Here is a 19,061-nt window from a genome sequence, read left to right as displayed (position 1 = left end):
TCAATGAGTAACTGTCTTCCTTCCTGTTAGCAGTGACCTCAAGCAAGGCACTTCACCCCAGCTGCTTATACTTTTCATACTGAGCTGCTCCCAATTTATTCATGCAGCAGTAAGACTGTGTGTTTGTCACCGAGGTTTTGATTACTGACACGTTTTTCACATGGTTCAAGTATGAGATGCAAGAACTAATCCTAATCCTTGTCCTATTTTAGGATGGGACAAGCACTCATACGGTTACCATGGAGATGACGGACACTCCTTCTGCTCCTCCGGGACCGGCCAACCATACGGGCCGACATTCACCACGGGTGATGTAATTGGCTGCTGCGTCAACCTCATTAACAACACTTGCTTTTACACCAAAAATGGCATCAGTTTAGGTTGGTGTACATGTTAAGATCATTTTATTTTAAATTAATTGATAGAATGTCATTTAGCATCAACTGGAACCAATGTGTGTGTACGTTCTTAACTCTAACTGGGTTTGTCTTTCTGTCCTTTAGGTGTTGCCTTCACAGACCTCCCCGTAAGTATTCATTATAGCCATGTTTTCCCATCATAACCCTTCAGCACTTTCCTTTTATTAATAAGCCTATTTTTGTTTCTTGTAAGTGATATCAACTGTGCAGCTGCCCATCTAATTGCAGTTTATTTTGCCATTTGGGGTCAGAAACCCTTTCTGTGTTTTTTGGATCCAGTGGCTGATATGACTGGAATGTTTCAAAAAGGAAAAAAAACATTTTACTGGACAGATTGGTTTAAACTACAGTCTCCACAGTTCAAAGTAGCTGTACACACAGAAACCAAACAGTATCTAACCCAAGCAGCCTTCATCTGAGTGCTGATGTCAGTTTCATATCCTGTTAGTGGGTTGTTTTTTTGTTTTTTGCAAAAACCGACAAACAGCTGTTTATCCAGTGACTTTTGTCTATTATGGAACCCGAGGTATTCCATAACAAAAGTGCTTTTGATGACATTTGATTTTGGGACAACCCAAAATTGCCCCTTGCGCACAAAGATTTCACCAGATTTCCTCAATTGTTTTGATATATTGTCATTCACAGTCTTTGGAATTTTACATTGAGGAATATTATTCTGAAAATGTTCCATAATTTGTTCAAGCAGCTTTGATGCTCATTTTATACCCAGTCATGTTACTGACTTCTTGCCAATTAATCAAGTTATTAGGAGCTTTTTATTTTTAGTACTACCAAAAATAAAGTACTACTACCTTTTGTTGTCCCATCCCAACTTTTTTATAACATGTTGCTGCCATCAAATTCAAAATTAGTTATTTTTCTTGAAATAATGAAATGTCTGCCTTTAAACATTTTATATGTTTTCTATTTCCTATTGTGAATAAAATATGGGTTTATGAGATTTGCAAATCATTGAATTTTGTTGCACAGCATCCCAAACTTTTTAAATTTGTGGTGGTACTCTGACCCCATTATTGGAAATTGTCGCTGTTAATATGATCACCAACAACTGTAGAAGTGTAGATATGCTAGAAAATAGGGGAAATTGTGACAAATTCCCCTTCAGGCTTTGTTTTTTGAAGCGTTTGATGCAGCACTGTAATGTATTCATTTTTTAAATAATATGTAAATATTATTGTTGCTTAGTGCCAAATCAGTTCTGTTTACTATTTTACATTTCTACCAGCCCAACCTGTACCCCACTGTGGGGCTTCAGACCCCCGGTGAGATCGTAGATGCCAACTTTGGCCAGCAGCCATTTGTCTTCGACATTGAGGACTACATGAGCGAATGGCGGGCCAAGATCCACGGCATGATCGCTCGCTTTCCCATAGGCGAGCGGCTTGGGGAGTGGCAGGCCGTCCTACAGAAGTAAGATTCAGCTCCGACACCTTGAGAGAGACACACACACACACACACACACACACACAGTAATACTTTATCTCAAAGCCATAAAAATGACAGCAGCAATGTTGCGCAGGAGGCCCAGTGGATAAAAACATATTGTAATATTTCCTTTTAAGAGAGCTCGTCTCTCTGGAGTCATTAGCACTTTTAGTGATATCATGTAATATTTCCCCTCAGTTGAGTTCATATTTAACAGGAAGTACCCACAAAGTTGTTTTCTTCTTGAAAACAAAATAAAATGTTTCTTATTCTGACAATGAATAACGAATCAGCCCACTAAGTTTTGTGTGTGCATATCTTATTTCTGTAACCATAGAGCTCGACTGTTATTCTAAAGCTGTTAATACACACCACAGAGCCACACTGATATCACTGAATGTTTCTTTGCCACGTCATCCTACGTACATTCTCCTTCTTCTGCAAAAAAAATCCCACTAGAGAAACAATCTCTAAAACACTTTTTCCCCCTATTTTATTGATATTTGCTAAAAGCAACGCTGGCCGGGGGTTTTATTACATTTCTAGACCTGTATGAAACAGTGAAAATACTACATGTGTGTATAAATATTTATCTTGACTCTGGACAGATGTTCTCAAGCTGTATGCCACAGTCACAAAGTTCTAAAGACACCAAAACTATTCTGTCCATATTCACATTGCCTTTCTTGGTGTAAACGTCATACAGATGAATATTTCTAATTTGATATTTTCAGAGAAAGATAAATGTGATATAAAAATCTTAAAGTTAATGAGGAGGAATCAGAAGGAAGATTTTTTTTTTTTTTATCATATACCTTGTTTTTTCCTAGTATGGTGTCCAGCTACTTGGTGCACCATGGGTACTGTGCCACTGCAACAGCCTTTGCCAGAGCTACAGAGACCATGATACAAGAGGACCAGACATCTATAAAGAACAGACAGAGTGAGTGCACAAAGCAGTGTGTGCTCAAAGGGAATCATTAGATTTTTCTCTATTATATTAGAGGGTGTGGGGTGTTACTTGTCTCTGTTGATGTATTGGCCTCTTTCAAATGTTTGTTTTGAAAGCTTGAATTCTCCAGATGTTGAGTATATTGTAAAAACCATTCTGCTTTTCATCTAATAGGAATACAGAAGCTAGTGCTGGCAGGGCGGGTTGGTGAGGCCATAGAAGCAACTCAGCAGCTTTATCCCAGCCTGTTAGAACGCAACCCTAATCTACTATTCATGTTGAAGTAAGTCTGCTGTAAAGGGTGGCTTCAAAGGCAAGCATGAATTTGCCGCCACAGCTATTATGGATGTAAAATTTGCTTGATATTTAAATAGCTTATTGTCCAGTGAATACCAGTAACACTGATATAAACTGGCCTCTAGGTGTCGCCAGTTTGTGGAGATGGTGAACGGTACAGACAGCGAGGTTCGCTGCTTGACTATTCGCTCCCCAAAGTCCCAGGACAGTTACCCCGGCTCACCGTGCCTCAGCCCCCATCACGGAGCCAGCAACACACACCTGCACACCGGAGGTACATCACACAAACAGGACTGGCTTTCCCTCTCCCTTTAAGTTTGTTTATAGGTCTTTGTTTCTCCTCCTACTTTACTCACTACCAGGTTCAGACAGCCCCACCTGTAGTAACGGGGTGACTCCCCCGAACAAGTCAAAGAGCCACAGCAGCAGCGGCAGCATCAAATACCCCAGCGCGTCCTCCTCCGCCTCTTCCTCCTCCTCCTCCTCCCCTTCATCCATCAACTACTCTGAGTCCAATTCCTCCGATTCCACCAAGAGCCAGCCGCACAGTGCCAACAGCACCCAGGAAACCAGGTGAGAAGCCCTGACAGCTTGTTTTACAGCTGATACATGTAGACCTGGAGTCTGTACTGTGGTGCAAGTTGAGTATGGATATCTTTCCCTTATCTTGTTTCACTTACCCTAACTTTTGGAATCCAGTTAAGTGGTTATCAACTCAATTCAGGGATACCAAATCTAGCTGCAAGTTTACTTACATGCAAGTCAAAGTCAAGCACTTTAAGTGCTTTGACTTGAAAAACATGATAATAAGAATGTAGACGCTGTGTGTTTATAGCCTTATCAGTATCACGGCTCTGTCATTAGGAAACAGGAAGATTGGACTGTAATTACAGCTGTGTATTCCATTAAATTAACTTGTTGCTGGGGCATCCAACAGCTTGCTTGTTAAGGCTGTCATCACACCTTAAAAAACTTAATGTGCTATTTAAATGAACAGTGGCTTGTAAAACACTGTCAGTCTTATTCTTTCAGCTGCAACCCTGAGAGCAAGTACAGAACAAATATAAAAGCATAATTCAAACCATTAGGTAAGCTTACTTGCAAATGTTATAAAAGGTCAACAAGTAAAAGGCTTAGCTGCCCTGTTTGACGACTGCAGCGCTTGCAGAAAAATTAAATCGCTTGCAGTCAGGAGGAGGAAAAAGCAAAGACCTAACAATATATAATTCTTATTAATGTTCATTAGAGAAACACAGACATTAGAAAATCTCTAGAAAGTATAGACTATGTGCATAACATTGTCTGGGGGATCATCTTGGAATGGTGATGTTATTTTCTAGAGATTAACTGGTCAGTATGCACTTGTTTAGAGTTGTTGTTCTTGAATGTAACCTAGTCTGAAGCAGGTTAGGTGTGCAGCTGGATTAAAAATGGCAATGATAAGAAGTGAACCAACCCAAACCTAAGGTTAAACCAAAACCCCAGTTATGGGGCCAAATTGAGGTGATGCAGGCTGTATTCTGTTTGCTCTGCTGACAGTTGATCGTTCAGTGATAGCAGGGGATATTTCCCTTCATTATTTAATTTTAGGCATAAATATAAGAGATAGATAACATAAGCTAATAAAGGTGTTAATGGGTGCAGAATATTTGTTCAGATGCCCCAAATGAGGTGTTTGGCACTGGGGTGTGTGTTAGTAAAGATTACATGTTTTCTAAATAGTTCATTATTGTGATACTACCCAGGCCTAAAATGTTCCTTAATATTGTCTTTTACGTTCTGTGTGTGTGTGTGTGAGCAGTGACAGTGAGATGGAGATCGAAGCAGAGCACTACACCAACGGCGTTGTTGAGGGCTCCTCGGCGCGGATCATGAACGGAACATACAAACATGAAGAGATCCTTCAGCCAGACGACAACAGCATTGGCAATGGAGTCACAGGTACACAAAGAACACACACGTGCACTCGGTCACACTCCTGAAAATGTCTTGGTCTTTTCACTGCTTCTAGCCTTTATATTTCCTCTTGCTTTAGACTTGATCCATCTTTCTTCAGGATGTTTTTACAGTGTGTTTGTGTGTGTTTCTCCACCAGATGAGGTTTGTAGTCACAGCAGACAGCTTTGTGGTGGGAACCAAGCAGCCACAGAGAGGATGATCCAGTTTGGACGGGAGCTGCAGGCGCTCAACGAACAGCTGTGTCAGGAGTACGGCAAGAATGCCACGCACAAGAAGATGCTACAGGTACACACACATTCCACTGCACGATGCCAAACAACAGATGTGATGCAAGGAGTGGGCTGAGGAGATTTGTTTCTGCTGGCACCAGTTAAAGTCCTGGTTATAGTATTCTGTGCACGCTGCAGGAATTGGACAGACTTATGATTTAGGATGTGCTGTTGTAAAACAGATCAAGTCAAAGTTATTTCTGACAAGCGGTAGTTTCCAATGTACAGGAAGATCCTAAATCAGTCTTTATTTGTAGGGCACTTCATCTTTACAGTTTAAAGTGTTTTACAGGTGACTGACAAGAATTTAAAGAAACACAAATAAAAATGGTGAAAAAGTAAATAAAAAACATTTAATTAAAAAGACCAGAGTAAACCATTTATCCCTGGATTTGTTTTTAGATACGTGAAATGTCTTCAGTTTTTTTTAAAGTTTTAAAACAAACATTTTTCCAGTATCATTTGATCATTTTGTATTGATATTATCATACATACCCCTCTTTTTAAAACATCAAAAGAGGGTTATGCATGCATTGAAATGATGTGCTGGGACACTGTTTTGGCATTCTCATTTTTGTCCACCAGGGGGCAGAAATGTAGGCCTGACACATTAAATACCCACTTGCATACTCAGCAGGCAACATTATCATGTCATCACCCTCATTAAAGTAAGAATACTTAGAATAGCATTATTAGCTTGTTTGTATTATTTATATTATGATCACTCATTAGGTTATCCACGTTTTAGTGTTTGTGGACCGGTGAATATTGGAAACAAAAAATGGAAATAGCCTGGTTAGGATAGATTAAGGCACCTGTTCTCTTTTTGTCTAACTCTAAGTGTTATAGTAGTTTTCTGTCGGTATAATAGGATAAAGACATGACAGGAAAGACTATAAAATGAGTAAACGCAGGACAGTAGCTCTTATGACTTGTCTTCATAATTTATACTGGCCAAACAAGTGTCTCGTTAGCTGGTGCCCAGAATGTTAATGAATACTTTGTAGCTTTAGGGCCATTAAGGAAATCCCAAGCTGGAGAGTGTTCTGCACTGCAGGGATTCAGCTGTGTTGTATTCACAAAGGCTCTGCGTGTGTGTTTGTGTGTGTGTGTCTCTCGCTGTGTCTTTGTGTAGGATGCATTCAGCCTGCTAGCGTACTCAGATCCCTGGAACTGCCCCGTGGGCCAGCAGTTAGACCCTACGCAGAGAGAGTCACTCTGCTCTGCCCTCAACAGCGCCATACTGGGTAAAGAGCAAAGCACAAACATATTCTGTGGGTTACGCTCATACATACAAAACTGTGCAAAGAAAAGACAAATATGACTTTCTGTCTTCTTCACCTTAACGATGATAATATCAGAGCTCTGAAGGGGCCAATGCTGGTATTTAGACCCCTAAGTAAATTACCCAGACAACATAGTAAACTATTCATTCTCTCTTGAAAATGTACGAATATGCCTCCAAGTTCTAACATTTGACAAGCTTTAAACTGTACACTTTTAAGCTTTCCTACTTGGAGAAATACAAGAATGTTTTTATATTTAATACATTTTATAAAGTACGCTTTCTTTTATTCAACAAATAATATGTTTAGCTCCTGCAGAATTACTTTTAATGTTTGATTTACATGATGGAGAAGACTTTTACACAGTACCGTATGTGCTCAAACTTTTTAAGAGAACGCCTTCATTCTCGGGTTTGCCTTTGATTAAAAGCCAAAATTTTTTACCTCTAAATCAAGGAAAGCATCAACAGATGGTATTATAAAGTCTCGTGGCCATCTAATTCATTTGATGTTACAAAGATTGCTTTTTGTCTTTTTCTTTTTTCTTTTTTACAAGAATTAAATCAACACACACAGTGATTTTCGCTGGATGACATTGTTTTGTTGCTGCAGTTCCATATGCAACTCCAACAAGATCAACAGAATAAGGATTTTCTGTTGAATATAAGAATAGAAATGCAAAAAAATGTCCTTTGTTTTTATAGAATATTGTTATCAAACACCATTCAAAGCCAAGCACAGAGGTTTATGGCTAGGAACCTTTCAATAGACAGACTGCAGTATGGCAAGATTTTCAGGGTTTGCTTGACATCTTGAATACACATAAAGTGGAAGCGAACAATGTTTTTATTAAAGATAAATGAAAAGGGTTAAAGAAAGTTGTTTTTAAAAATTATAAAAGATATTATGCTAAAACATTAGCATGTTAGCTAAATGAGCTAAATGTAAACAAACCCGATTGTGTGGTGGTTCTATCTTTAACAGAGCTCAGCATTTATACAAGCATTCAGTGAATCAAAAGGGCATGTGGTTAAATTACATGTACTTTAAACAATGATTAAACTAAGCTTTTGGACTATACAATATAAGACAGAGGAACCAGAAAGTCAACACTTAATTCCCGTAATGTTCACGTATTAGAGCAGTCAGTGTATCGCTTGTACCAAGGTTATTATACTCAAAGCTAGGTGTGAAAAAACCTTTTAATTAACTAAATTAAAAAATAGAAACTAGACTTTTGAAAAAAAAACAAAAAAACCCCCCAAAAAACCTAGAACTAACTGAAATGACATTTTGAACCTGGAAAATGAACTAAAATGAAATGAAAATATAGAAGAAATACCCTGAAACACTTTCAGAAAGTTCTGTTTTTATTGTACTACCTGTACTGATTTTCCTTTAAAACTAAAACTAACACTGAAACTAATAGAAACTAAACTAAACAAACAATAAAAACAAACCCAAAACAAGAAAATTCACTCTGGAAACAAACTGAAACTAAACTGAAATAAAACCAAAAATAAAAACCAACTTGAAAGGGGTAAACTACAATAACTCTGTTATGTTCACATATTCTGAAACTGCTTTTTGTTTCCTTGCTTTTAGCCATAGGGAGCAAATTTACTAAAAAATAAATAAAAAATCAATCAATCCTGACATTATTCATATCGTAAAAATGTATTTTTCTAGCGTATTTCTTTATTTTTTCACTGGATTTTCCCCCAAGGCATACAAAGATTCATATTAATATGAATATTGAGCTGTCATTTTCTGCCACCAGTAAGAAATGTTGCCTTTCACAAACATTGAAAACAGCTGTAATATCTGTTAAAAATGAGATGAGATGATCAGTGCAAACCTAAACTGTCTCAAGCCAAGCAGAAAGGAGCAAAAATATTTGGTTACTTTCTTTGCGATTCTTTGTGTTTTTGTTCTTCAGAGTCTCAAAATCTGCCTAAACAGCCTCCGCTGATGCTAGCGCTCGGTCAGGCCACGGAGTGTGTTCAGCTCATGGCCCGTGTCCGGTCCGGTTCCTGCTCCTTCGCCAGAGTAGACAACTTTTTGCACTAGCCCAGGTCCAGGTGTGTAAATTCATATTTTGGAGTAATCATCCTTTTGTGAGGTGGACATTGTAAATAAGCTTAGGCTATAAATCCTGTAATTATCTGAGGTCTGAAACGGGGCACTGAATGTGACTCATAGTAAGGTTTACATGGTGACTGGCATGTTTGTGTCTTAAAGGTATGGATGGAGGACAACCTTCATCTCCATCTGTTATTGACTTTAATTACAGCTAATGTGCACACATGTCTATGGGGGGGTAAAATGCTCTCCCGCTGTATTTCTATCAATCATGCTACATTCATTTCATTACCCACATCTCTCCCACAGGTTATTGTTAAGTAGCACTGAGAGAAGACATGTCCAGCAGGTAGTTGTCATGGCAACGGAGGAAGGAGCGTTGGTGCATTTGGCTGTCCATCAGACCGAGCCAGCAGCACAGGCAAGAGAGGCAGAGGAGAGAGAGAAAAGAAAGGTTCCTTTTAATTTAGTATTATAAAATAAATAAATGTGTGACACTATTTAAAGATAATTATTATTCTGTTCATCTAGCCTTTTTTTTTCTTTTGTTTTTTAGTTCTTTTGTGTCAGTTTGTTGTGCTCATCCTGGAACAAAGAAATTGTAAACCTCCTTCTGATTCTTCACTTCTGTTTTAACGGGTGGATTTCTTCTCCCTGCTGTCAGTATTGTTGTTCTTGTTCACCATATCACAGACCACAATACCCAAAAGCTGGTTTCCACAGTCATCGTGACACCTGTAGGCCTTTTTTTTTTTTTTTTTTCCAATTAGACACGGTGTATCTTGAAATACAGAAGGGTTCGAACTCGTCATGAAAATAATTCCAGAAAGTCAAAGAAAATCAAAATTCACTGGATAAAGCTTCCAAGTCATACTCTAATATGTCTGTGCGAGCTAGCAATTTTTTACCCAAAGAATAGGAGACTTCCTTAAAACTTTACCCATGTAAAAGAAAAAAAACATAATTGAAGGTCCTCTGTAGCTGCGAACGCTGCCGGGAGAGAGGGTGATGACAAGAGACTACAGTGGAATATTAGAGGTGTTGGAGCCTTGATTTAACCGTAACAACCACAACGTCAACCAATCAGGGATGTGGTTGCAGGTGGCAGAGCTCGGCAAGAGCTGCACCGACAACATCCGCCTTCAGGACCAAGTCTTACACTATTTTAATGGCCACCTTGATGCCAGTATTGAGGAAATCAGTATCAAACTCAGCTTAACAAGCACTGTGTGTGTGTGCGTGCGTGCGTGTGTGTTCAGGGCACTCCCCCTGAGATTTAATTACTGCTGCCCTTTTTCTTCTTCGCCATCCTCCGCAGCCTGACCTGCTGTGTGCATGTGCTGTTGCAAACACTGTTTCAGAAAAAAAGGAAAACCATCTTCCGAACACATATGTGTAGTTTTTTAGGGAGCACTGTGTGATCTTTCGTTTTGATTTTAAAGATTGTGAAAACCAGTTCTGGTTGTTGGGAAAGTTTCTCTCTTTTTGCCTTACACAGAGCCCTTTAGGTTTGTAAAACAAATTAGTCCCAGAGTTCTTTTCAATATGTACAATAACATGATGGTAAAACAGTCATTTTACCCTTCAGGCTAGCTGCTGGCCACAATGAGATTTACGTACAAGTAAAGACAGTGCTCAGGTCTGCTACTTCCTGTTTTGGTGTCAGGTTATACCTGCCAACAGTCCTGTTTTTACAACATTTCCCTCATACTTAAAGCTGCATAATAAGTTTGCTTTGTTTGTCTGAGTATTCTTAGTTGACTGTCTCTCAATTACTATCTACATGCAGTCCACATACTACACATAATATCAGCCAAAACAGATTCAAGGTGTGTCTGTGCAACAGCTCCCTGCAGAGGCAGGATTCCTGTGTTAGCTGTTGCTCCTTTAATGCTTTACCCGTCGACAGAGACGAGAGCACCACTTTAAAACACGCTTAAAGAATAACAACCAGGATGTGTGTGACAGGTAAATGCAGTCAATATTAGTGCAGTAGTACAAACACTGCAGATTGAAATAGAACATTAGGGTAAGAAGTTTCGTAGAGCAACAAGCCATGATCCGAAGTAGACAGTGGTAGCTGTCATACAGTGCATGACATCAACAAATCTCTGGGTGTTCGAGACCAAAATGTTTGTACTGAGTCAGATCAGTACGAACAGAAGTACGAAATACCGCTTCCAGACACTTCTCACTTGGCTTGATATTAAAATTAATTAATGAGATATTACGACTTTGAATTACTCAGTTTTACACGGTCAGTTCACAGTTTTCATGACAGCTTCGGCACCCTCAGACCTTTTTCCACAGCAGAGACTCTGGGTTATTGTGAGATAAACACAGATGTAATTTGTAGGAAAACAAATTAAACCATTCAGGCAAGGCTCCATTTTTGTGTGTAATAGAACTGAGCCATCATTAAAACTTGGTCCAAAAGTAACTTTTCTCATGACAACTTAAAATATCTGCTTGGACGAAAAAGGCCTGTTAGGCTTCACTAATATCATCCAGTAAGTTTTGGTTAGTAAAAAACTAGCTAAAGCACTAACTAGCTGTACCTCACCACCTACATGTTAGAGAAGCCATCTTTATTTTGTCTGCTAAGGACTTTGTTTGAAACTACGCAGCTAAAACAAACTAATTCACTAACTGGTGGCTGACGAGGTTGATTCTTTTGAATCAGCCAATCATTTTGCTGCTCCTCAGAAACACACTGTACAGTAACTAGCCTTTGTTTTAGCAAGACCACATGCTACCTGGCTACACGGCCAGCTGGCTCAGCTGCTTTTAAGCTCACATAGCCGAATAGCACAAAGCGTTATTTCTAAAAATGTTTCTTAAATGTTTGCAAAAAAAAAGACCAAAAAGCCACTGTGTTCCTTTCTGTAACACACATGAGCTAACGTGTTAGTGGGCCTGGGTGAAGTTCAGTCGTTTATGCTTTAATGGCTCTTTTTTGGCTTCATTTTTATTTTACAGGAGCCACACTTGAGTTAGAATATATTTGGAGGTAACACTGATATTTTTTTCTTTCTTTAGTATTTGGAAAAGCTAAAATGGAAATCATGAAGGGATTTCACAGGAACTATTAAACATGTGGATTCAAAGCTTTTTGTTTTCATCAACTCAACTTTCTCAGGTTGATACTGTTTCTACACAACAAAAATGGCAGCCAGTCACAATAGAATAAAACATTAATTGAGTAACTAACCTGCTGATTACTTTCACAATGTTAGCTCTGTAAAGTTGGCTCACGCTGCAGCATTATTCACTTCATTTTTAGTTTTGCGTTTCAAAAGAGAAGACTTTTGTCCTGTGTGTCGGAAGCATTAAGTTTAACTACCACCCCAGTCACATATGTCTCATTATTTGGTTTTAATGATAAACATGTTTTCCTCTGTAAACATATGAAATGATTTCTTTTCTACAAAGTGGACGGATATCGACGAAACACTGTCTTTCTGTCTGCTTTGTCGTGACCTGGGGAGCGTCATGCTGTTCTACCCTGAAGTGTGTATTTCTATTCATAAGAGATTTTCCGTCTAGGTTATGTGGTCAAACCTTTTTAGCTGGTGTTTTGTTTTTGTTTTTCTAAACACCTTCTGCTAATGTAGGATTTATTCTAATAACTACACATACAGACACACCCACAGCATCTGCCTCTGCAGCTGTACAGGACTTCTGTTACACACTATTGAAAGAGAAACCTCTGTTACACACCTGTAGGGGGAGAAAAAAAAATCTCGCTGCTGTCCTGTTGTTTTTGGACTTGGGCTGCATCTCAGCGGTGTTACTACACAGCTTTCCCCCATTATCCCCATTATCCAGCCACTGACATGCTCAGTGACCGTTAGAAGGAAAGGAGACGTGAGCAGTTGTAGAAACGAGCCCGAGGCCTCTGAGGCTTCCCGAGAGGCCGGAGAAACTGATTTAGGCGCCGCAGACAAGCTGTGCACAGTTGACTTCTATCATGATTTTGGTTTCAGATTTTGACTTTTGAGTTTTAGGAAAAAAAATAAAAATGTTTTAAAAATGTGAAATGAGTTACCCTCTACTTAGCATGACTTGTAAAACCTTTAAAACAATATAAAAAAAAGGAAAAATGATAATTACAAAAAAAAACGATGTACTGGAACTATGTTAAAAAAAAGAAATATGTTTTCTGTTTAATTTTGACAGAATTATTTTTATTAAAATACATCCATAAGCATATGAACGGTGTCTCGTTTTTGGTGTCATTTCTTTTTTTTTTTCTCAGGATATGATCTTGTTTGTGAGTGAGAGGCAATGACAGCTGTAAACGCTTGTACAAAACATTAATGTTAGTAGAGTATAATCTAAAAATTTAGACACATTTGCTTATTTCACTATTTTTATCTTATAAATAATAAACTCACCAAATACTTCATTAAACCTGTTCAACTGCACTTTATAGCACTTTAATCAACCAACCCAGTGGCTTCTTTGTGTCTTCCTACAGCAAAGGTAGGAGAGGGGCCGGTTGTATTAAGAGATTTGATTGGGCAATCCAGTGTCAGTATGAAAATGAACCAATGGACTGCTGTCAGGGGCTCTTCAGACTGGCTCATTGGCCCAAAAGTGCATTGGCCTACCAGGAAAATCCCCGGTACGCCAGATTATCAGTCCAGGCCTGATCTCAGTGCATTTAGGCATGTAGGCATAGTTATGCCTTTTTAATGGCTGTAAACAATGTATGCTAAAGAGCATCTATGGACTCACAACATGTGGACTGCTAAGCAGATGAGCTACAGAAGCAGAAGAATTTGCATGGTCTCACCCAAACTGAACGCCAGAAGATTGGTAAAAATGTTGTTATGAGTCTCAGGTTTAACATTGAGATGGTGGGGTCATAAACACAAAAGTATCTGTTTTCAGCCTGATGGTGTAATGCTATGGAGGATATTTTCTTGCCATATTTTGAGCTCCTTAATACTAACTGAGCATTTTTAAATGCCACAGCCTACCTGCAACTGTGACTGCGGGGTCTTCATTTTGTTTTTCAGTCTGGCCTCTTTGACTTGTGATTAGAGCAACTATCTCTTCTAAGCAGTGTCGGCTTCAGCTACTTCAGGCTCTGAAGCAATGACTATTGCACAGCTCAAAGAGTAAGAGTCTTGTTTATCTCACGGTGTAGATAATTTGACTTCATCTATTTCATTGCACTGGTAAGGTCAGCTTATTATCTCCCTGATTATGTGAATATATGCTGTGATCTTTACATAGAGCTACATCGCCCTCTCCTGGTTCTGCTCACAGCTGGACACCATAAAGCGCGCACCATGCTTGACTTTCAGTCTCAGTGTTTTACACTAAAACTCACTAAATGCATTTCTTTGATTTTAGGTTTCCATATTTAATAAAGAGCACTGCAGAGGATGGATTCATTCAAATGTGGTGCAAGTCAGACTACAACATCTCTTATGAAACTCTTCAAACTATGTTACCATGAATTTGTTTAGACTCATCTGGAATTTGTTTTCTTGATCAAGTCATTTATAGCCTTTCACATTCTTTGGCTCTCATTCTTATAATAACTTGGATTCGTATAACGCCTTTCAGGAAACCAAAGGTGAAGGAGGTTGGACAGGTACTGAGGTGCCCGGGCATTAAGGGATTTATGAGTCAGATGATGATGTGAATGATGTGTGACTTGACCAGGAACCAATGGAGATTTATGAGGGTGGGAGTTATATGTTGCCAGAGAGTGTGTTAGAAGCCTGGCAGCTGAGTTGTGGACATACTGGAGCCTGTCCAGGGCTTTGCTGGGGATCCCAAACAGGACCCCACTGCAGTAATCCAGCTGTGTGGTAACAAAGGCATGGATGAGGGGCTCTGCTACAGAGTCAGTGAGCAATGACTGAAATTAAGAGATGTTCATTAAGTGGGAAAAAACACTACTTTAGTGACAGATTTGAGCCTGGGATTAAAGTGTGGCGTCTAGATCGAAACCCAGGTTGCGAAATTCTGGGGATGGTGAGATGGTGCAACAGTCTGTGTCAGTGAATAGAGCTCCAGTCTTTCAGAGTAGGGCCCTGAGGGCCACAACCAAGAACTCTGTTTTATTACTGTTGATCTTGAGTAGGTTAGATGACCCATATGTTTTAACTTAATGCAGAAAGTTGACAAGTGATTGGGGAGGAAACTGGGTGGAGGGTTTTGTACAGATATAAAGTTGTGTGTTGTCAGCATCAGAATCATCAATGGACCAGAAGGGTTCCAAGAACAGGGCCTTGAGGCACATTGTGGCTAACTCTCAATGCTGTGGTGTGTTCTGAAACCAGACTGAAATGGTTCATATGTCCACCTTATGGTTGGACATATGTTGATTGAGTTGGGTGGCTGCTTTCCAAGATTTTGCTGAGGAACAAAGGTTGGAGATCAGTCAGTAATGTTTAAGATCATCAGGGTCCAGGCCTGGCTTCTTGAGGATGGGAGTGACTGAGGCACTTTTAATGTTGGAAGGTACCAATCCTGCTTCCAGGAAAGAGTTGATGTCAACTATAAGGGAGCATAGAGCAGGTAGACTCAGTGGTGTCTGCATTGGGTCCAAAGTACAGGTGAAGGGAATATCATAATACTGCCAAAACGTCTTCTCTGTGTACCATAATATATATAAATGTATGATTAAAGATTACGTGGTTCCAAACAAGCAGTAAGTATTTAAGATATTCCACCATGTCACTGTATTTAAGGAGAATATCTCTGAATGCATGGAGAAATCTCTTTTGATTTGAAATAGTCCTGTGTTTGGAGAAAAACTTCAGCCTGAACATTATTCAAAGTTATGGCTCAGTAATATCTACTGTACCTCATTTTCCTTTATGTGTAAAAATCTGTGAGTTAGATGATGGATTTCATAAACTTCTTCTGGTCATTCCTTATAAAGTGCAGAAGCTCTAGGATAAGATAGTCCAGTGGTTCAAAGAAACTCTTAGAAGGCAATACTGAGTTCCTCTGCCTTCAGCTACCATATGGTCATAGCCCTGAAGGGTTGTGACCATATGGTTCATGACTGATTTCACAGGAACTCATGATTTCTATTTTAAACTTGGAAAACATAATTTTAAGCTTGTAAACATTAAGGACCTTCAATATATGTTCCTCTGGATGACTACTTGGTTTCCTATAATACAAACCTGCATTTATGGCAAATATGTGGTGGTACAAGCAGTCTGCAGATATTTTTTTATAATTGGGTCACATTGTTTTACAGTCTTTGAACAGCAGAGGGCAGAAGAAGGCTGGGGAATGCCTTATGCATGATCAGATCAGCACATATTTTACTCTGCTCATGCAGTAACCCTTTTAAATAAAAACAAAGACAGTTGCAGGTAAGATGTTTGAGTTTATGTTCTCCCGTGGAGGATATTTTTCATAATCACAAGAGGCATACGTTTTAACCCAGACTACCTACAGTATGCGTCATAGCTGGCTTAAAGCACCAACAACAAAGAAAGAAACAACAACATATAAAAAGGTAAGTGTAGTGCTCATTAGCTCAGGTGATTAAAATATGGTCAAAATAATCATTATGTGGAGTGTTTTAAAAGATGTTTATTTCATAAAAATGTCACTTGGATTCCTGAGGGGTGAAACACACCTGATGTGTTGTTCCAGCGTGACTTAATGTTTTTTTGTAACACAAGCCAGTCTGTGTACTCTGAAGCTGGAGAGCCAGTGAAACAGACACGCTGTTGGGTCTCAAAATATTCAGCTAAGCTTTAAAACCAACCAAACTTTTATTTAACTATTTTCTATCAGTATTTCATCTCTTCTCACCACATGTTGATGTAGATGATTGTGCGTTGAGGCTTTTAAATCTACAAGAATTGAATACAAATAATTTTTTTTTCAGTAGCTGTTAGGTCAAGGCTGGTTAAGGAGTGGGTGCATTTGGTTCCTTCTTGTAAAGAGTCGTGTCCTTGCAGCAGAACAGAATAGAAATATGTAAACAAGTGTAAATTTTGCTTTGGTACACTTCACCTTTCTAACCCCACTGATCTGTTTGGCTGCAGGTTTTATATGCAAAAAAAAATATTGTTTGAAATTTGTATAAAGTGATGCACGAAACAACACGTAATGAATAGTAGAAACAAAGTGAAATGAGTACCGAGTGCCGTGAATGGGATTTTGCCAGCCTTGAAGCTGCCTAAGGGGAAATAAAAAGGTCTAAAAAGTGGATGCTGAGGGGTTTAAAAAGAAGCGGTAAACAATAAATGCCTCATCAGAGCCCTCCCACGTGTGCGGCTCTCAGAAGCCCCTAGAAGTACGACTCCTGCTTGAGTGACACAGAAATGCATGTTGGTCATCGGGAGGTCAGAGGTTCAAACACATGCTTGAAAATTTCACTCACGGCGCTGTTAAATACCCTTTCTTGTGCAGACCGAGAGCTGAGCCTGTAATTACGAGCGAGGTGAGAGTGGTTTGGCTGTTTCTGGCTGCGTTGCCGCCTGTGAATTTCCAACATCATATATTAGACCCTGGAGGCCTGCAGGCATCCTCGCAACACTGCAAGACCTCTGGCCTTCAGAATTGAAGACACGTTAGTCACCATGGCAATGTGCTATGGCGTTCTCAGAGGGGGTGTAAATATCACAACACCCACTCCTATTGCCCAGTCACTGTAATGCATATTCATAGTCACATGGAAGTGATTAAGGATGTGTTTTATTAGTCCATCCATCCATCCATCCATCTATCCATCCTTTTTGGCTTGACTAAATAGTAATTACTCTGAGGCCAGTCGAAGGATGCAGCCCCCGCCTGCTCTCAGCTAGATTGTAATGGGTTCATAAGCACTGCTGATTGAATTGATTGCCACAGTTGGAGTCTGGCTGAGATGTACAATGGGGTGGAATATGCAGAGCGCGGAACATTAATCAGCTCACACCAAAGGGCTCCAGGCTCTCATTTTATTTCAGGTACAGGTGAAAATGTATACATGGCAGTACAAATCATGTACAAGAAGTGTCGGCACAGAAACATGACTTTTTCTCTGCTCTGCGAGTGTGCAGGAAACACTTTAATGCTGGGAGCAAAGTTTTTACCTCAACATTTTATTTAATGTGCAGTTTTCCCAACAAGGACAACAAAGAGGCGAGTTCAGAAACTGTAAATGTTTACAGTACTTACCTTACAAGAAAACAGGTGGAGATTTGAAGCGGTGGACACCTGGAGAGCAAAAAGTATTTTGGGGGGGGCGGGGGTCAAAATTGAAGTTTTCAAGTAAAAATAACTGAAACTTTTAGGTTTTTGCAAACATCCCCAAATTCAGTCAGTGACCACAATGGTGAGGCCAAAGTGAACAATCAATAAGAGACACGTGGGAGACTATTAAAATACCACAGGACTGCATCACAAGGCCATAATGAAAACTGAAAAGCAAAGACTCAAATTTTTACTGGCTCCAAAATAAAATGTTTCACTAGAAATGAAGGGTCTAAAACACGTCTGAACCAGTTTTACAAAAAAAAAAAAGAAAAAATTAAAGCTGCAACTCCAGCAAATTAAATCCAAAAGCAGCAATTCTACACCAAATTAACCGTGGCAGTGGTAGACATCTATTGTTGAATGCACTCTGCAAAATTCTTCAAATGGCAGCAGAACTTTTGGCAAATATTTGACAAACAGTTCAGTTCAGAGGAGAATACATGAAAAATAAATGTACACACATCATCATACACATGATTTTTCATTACATTAAATGATTACAGTCTTTTCCAGACCGGAACCACAGTGCTTTTAATCTCAAACACAGAGAAAGGTATAATGTAAAAGTGGGACATGCAGGAGCTTCATATGCCCATCATCCACCCCAACCATCTCCCACTGATCCCATTGCTGCTGTGCATAATCCAGCCTGAAATGTTACACCTAAATGTAACTGGGAAAATATTGGTTGGAAAGAAGGATGGCAGGTTTGAGCTACAGAGATTTTATAAATATCAAAGTTACAATGTTTCTTATTGTATATACTGACAAGGCATTCTCAACATTACCAACAGAAAACCTGAAGTGTAGCTTTCCATGTGAATCAGCAATGTGGATTCACATTTTAAAGAGAAAAACATCCAGGGGAGCTGACTGGAAATTAGAAGGAAAGATGTCCAGGTGTGGAATACCGAGGTAGACTGTGACTCTGTTGTCAAAAACATGAATTTACAACAACAAAATCACTAGTCTTCCACAGCATACTACACTGTCGTGATGTTTAATCTGTGGAAAAAGAGGCGTTATTACGAACACATTTACAGTGAAGATGAATGATCATATTCTATCTAAAGAGCAGAAGTTACTGCTCACAGTTCAGCAAATGACATGAATATGTCAC

The 19,061-nt window shown here is 39.2% G+C and overlaps 1 protein-coding gene across 1 annotated transcript in view; it reads left to right on the top strand.

The window, feature by feature from the left end:
- The window catches only part of ranbp10 (RAN binding protein 10), a 38,054-nt gene extending 25,142 nt beyond the window's left edge, over positions 1–12,912 (top strand). The window contains exons 4-15 of the mRNA XM_063477714.1: positions 213–380; positions 504–526; positions 1,666–1,850; positions 2,696–2,808; positions 2,992–3,100; positions 3,240–3,388; positions 3,477–3,687; positions 4,916–5,055; positions 5,210–5,358; positions 6,478–6,589; positions 8,568–8,709; positions 9,020–12,912. Of these exons, the coding sequence (XP_063333784.1) occupies positions 213–380; positions 504–526; positions 1,666–1,850; positions 2,696–2,808; positions 2,992–3,100; positions 3,240–3,388; positions 3,477–3,687; positions 4,916–5,055; positions 5,210–5,358; positions 6,478–6,589; positions 8,568–8,698 (1,490 nt within the window). The 3' untranslated portion in view covers positions 8,699–8,709; positions 9,020–12,912. The remainder of the gene's footprint in view (positions 1–212; positions 381–503; positions 527–1,665; positions 1,851–2,695; positions 2,809–2,991; positions 3,101–3,239; positions 3,389–3,476; positions 3,688–4,915; positions 5,056–5,209; positions 5,359–6,477; positions 6,590–8,567; positions 8,710–9,019) is intronic.
- Positions 12,913–19,061: the final 6,149 nt, after the last annotated feature.

The sequence above is a fragment of the Pelmatolapia mariae genome, linkage group LG7 (assembly GCF_036321145.2).
Source record: "Pelmatolapia mariae isolate MD_Pm_ZW linkage group LG7, Pm_UMD_F_2, whole genome shotgun sequence".
Classification (NCBI taxonomy): domain Eukaryota; kingdom Metazoa; phylum Chordata; class Actinopteri; order Cichliformes; family Cichlidae; genus Pelmatolapia; species Pelmatolapia mariae.
The sequence above is the reverse complement of the archived record's forward strand: the minus strand, read 5'-3'. Positions and strand labels throughout refer to the sequence as shown.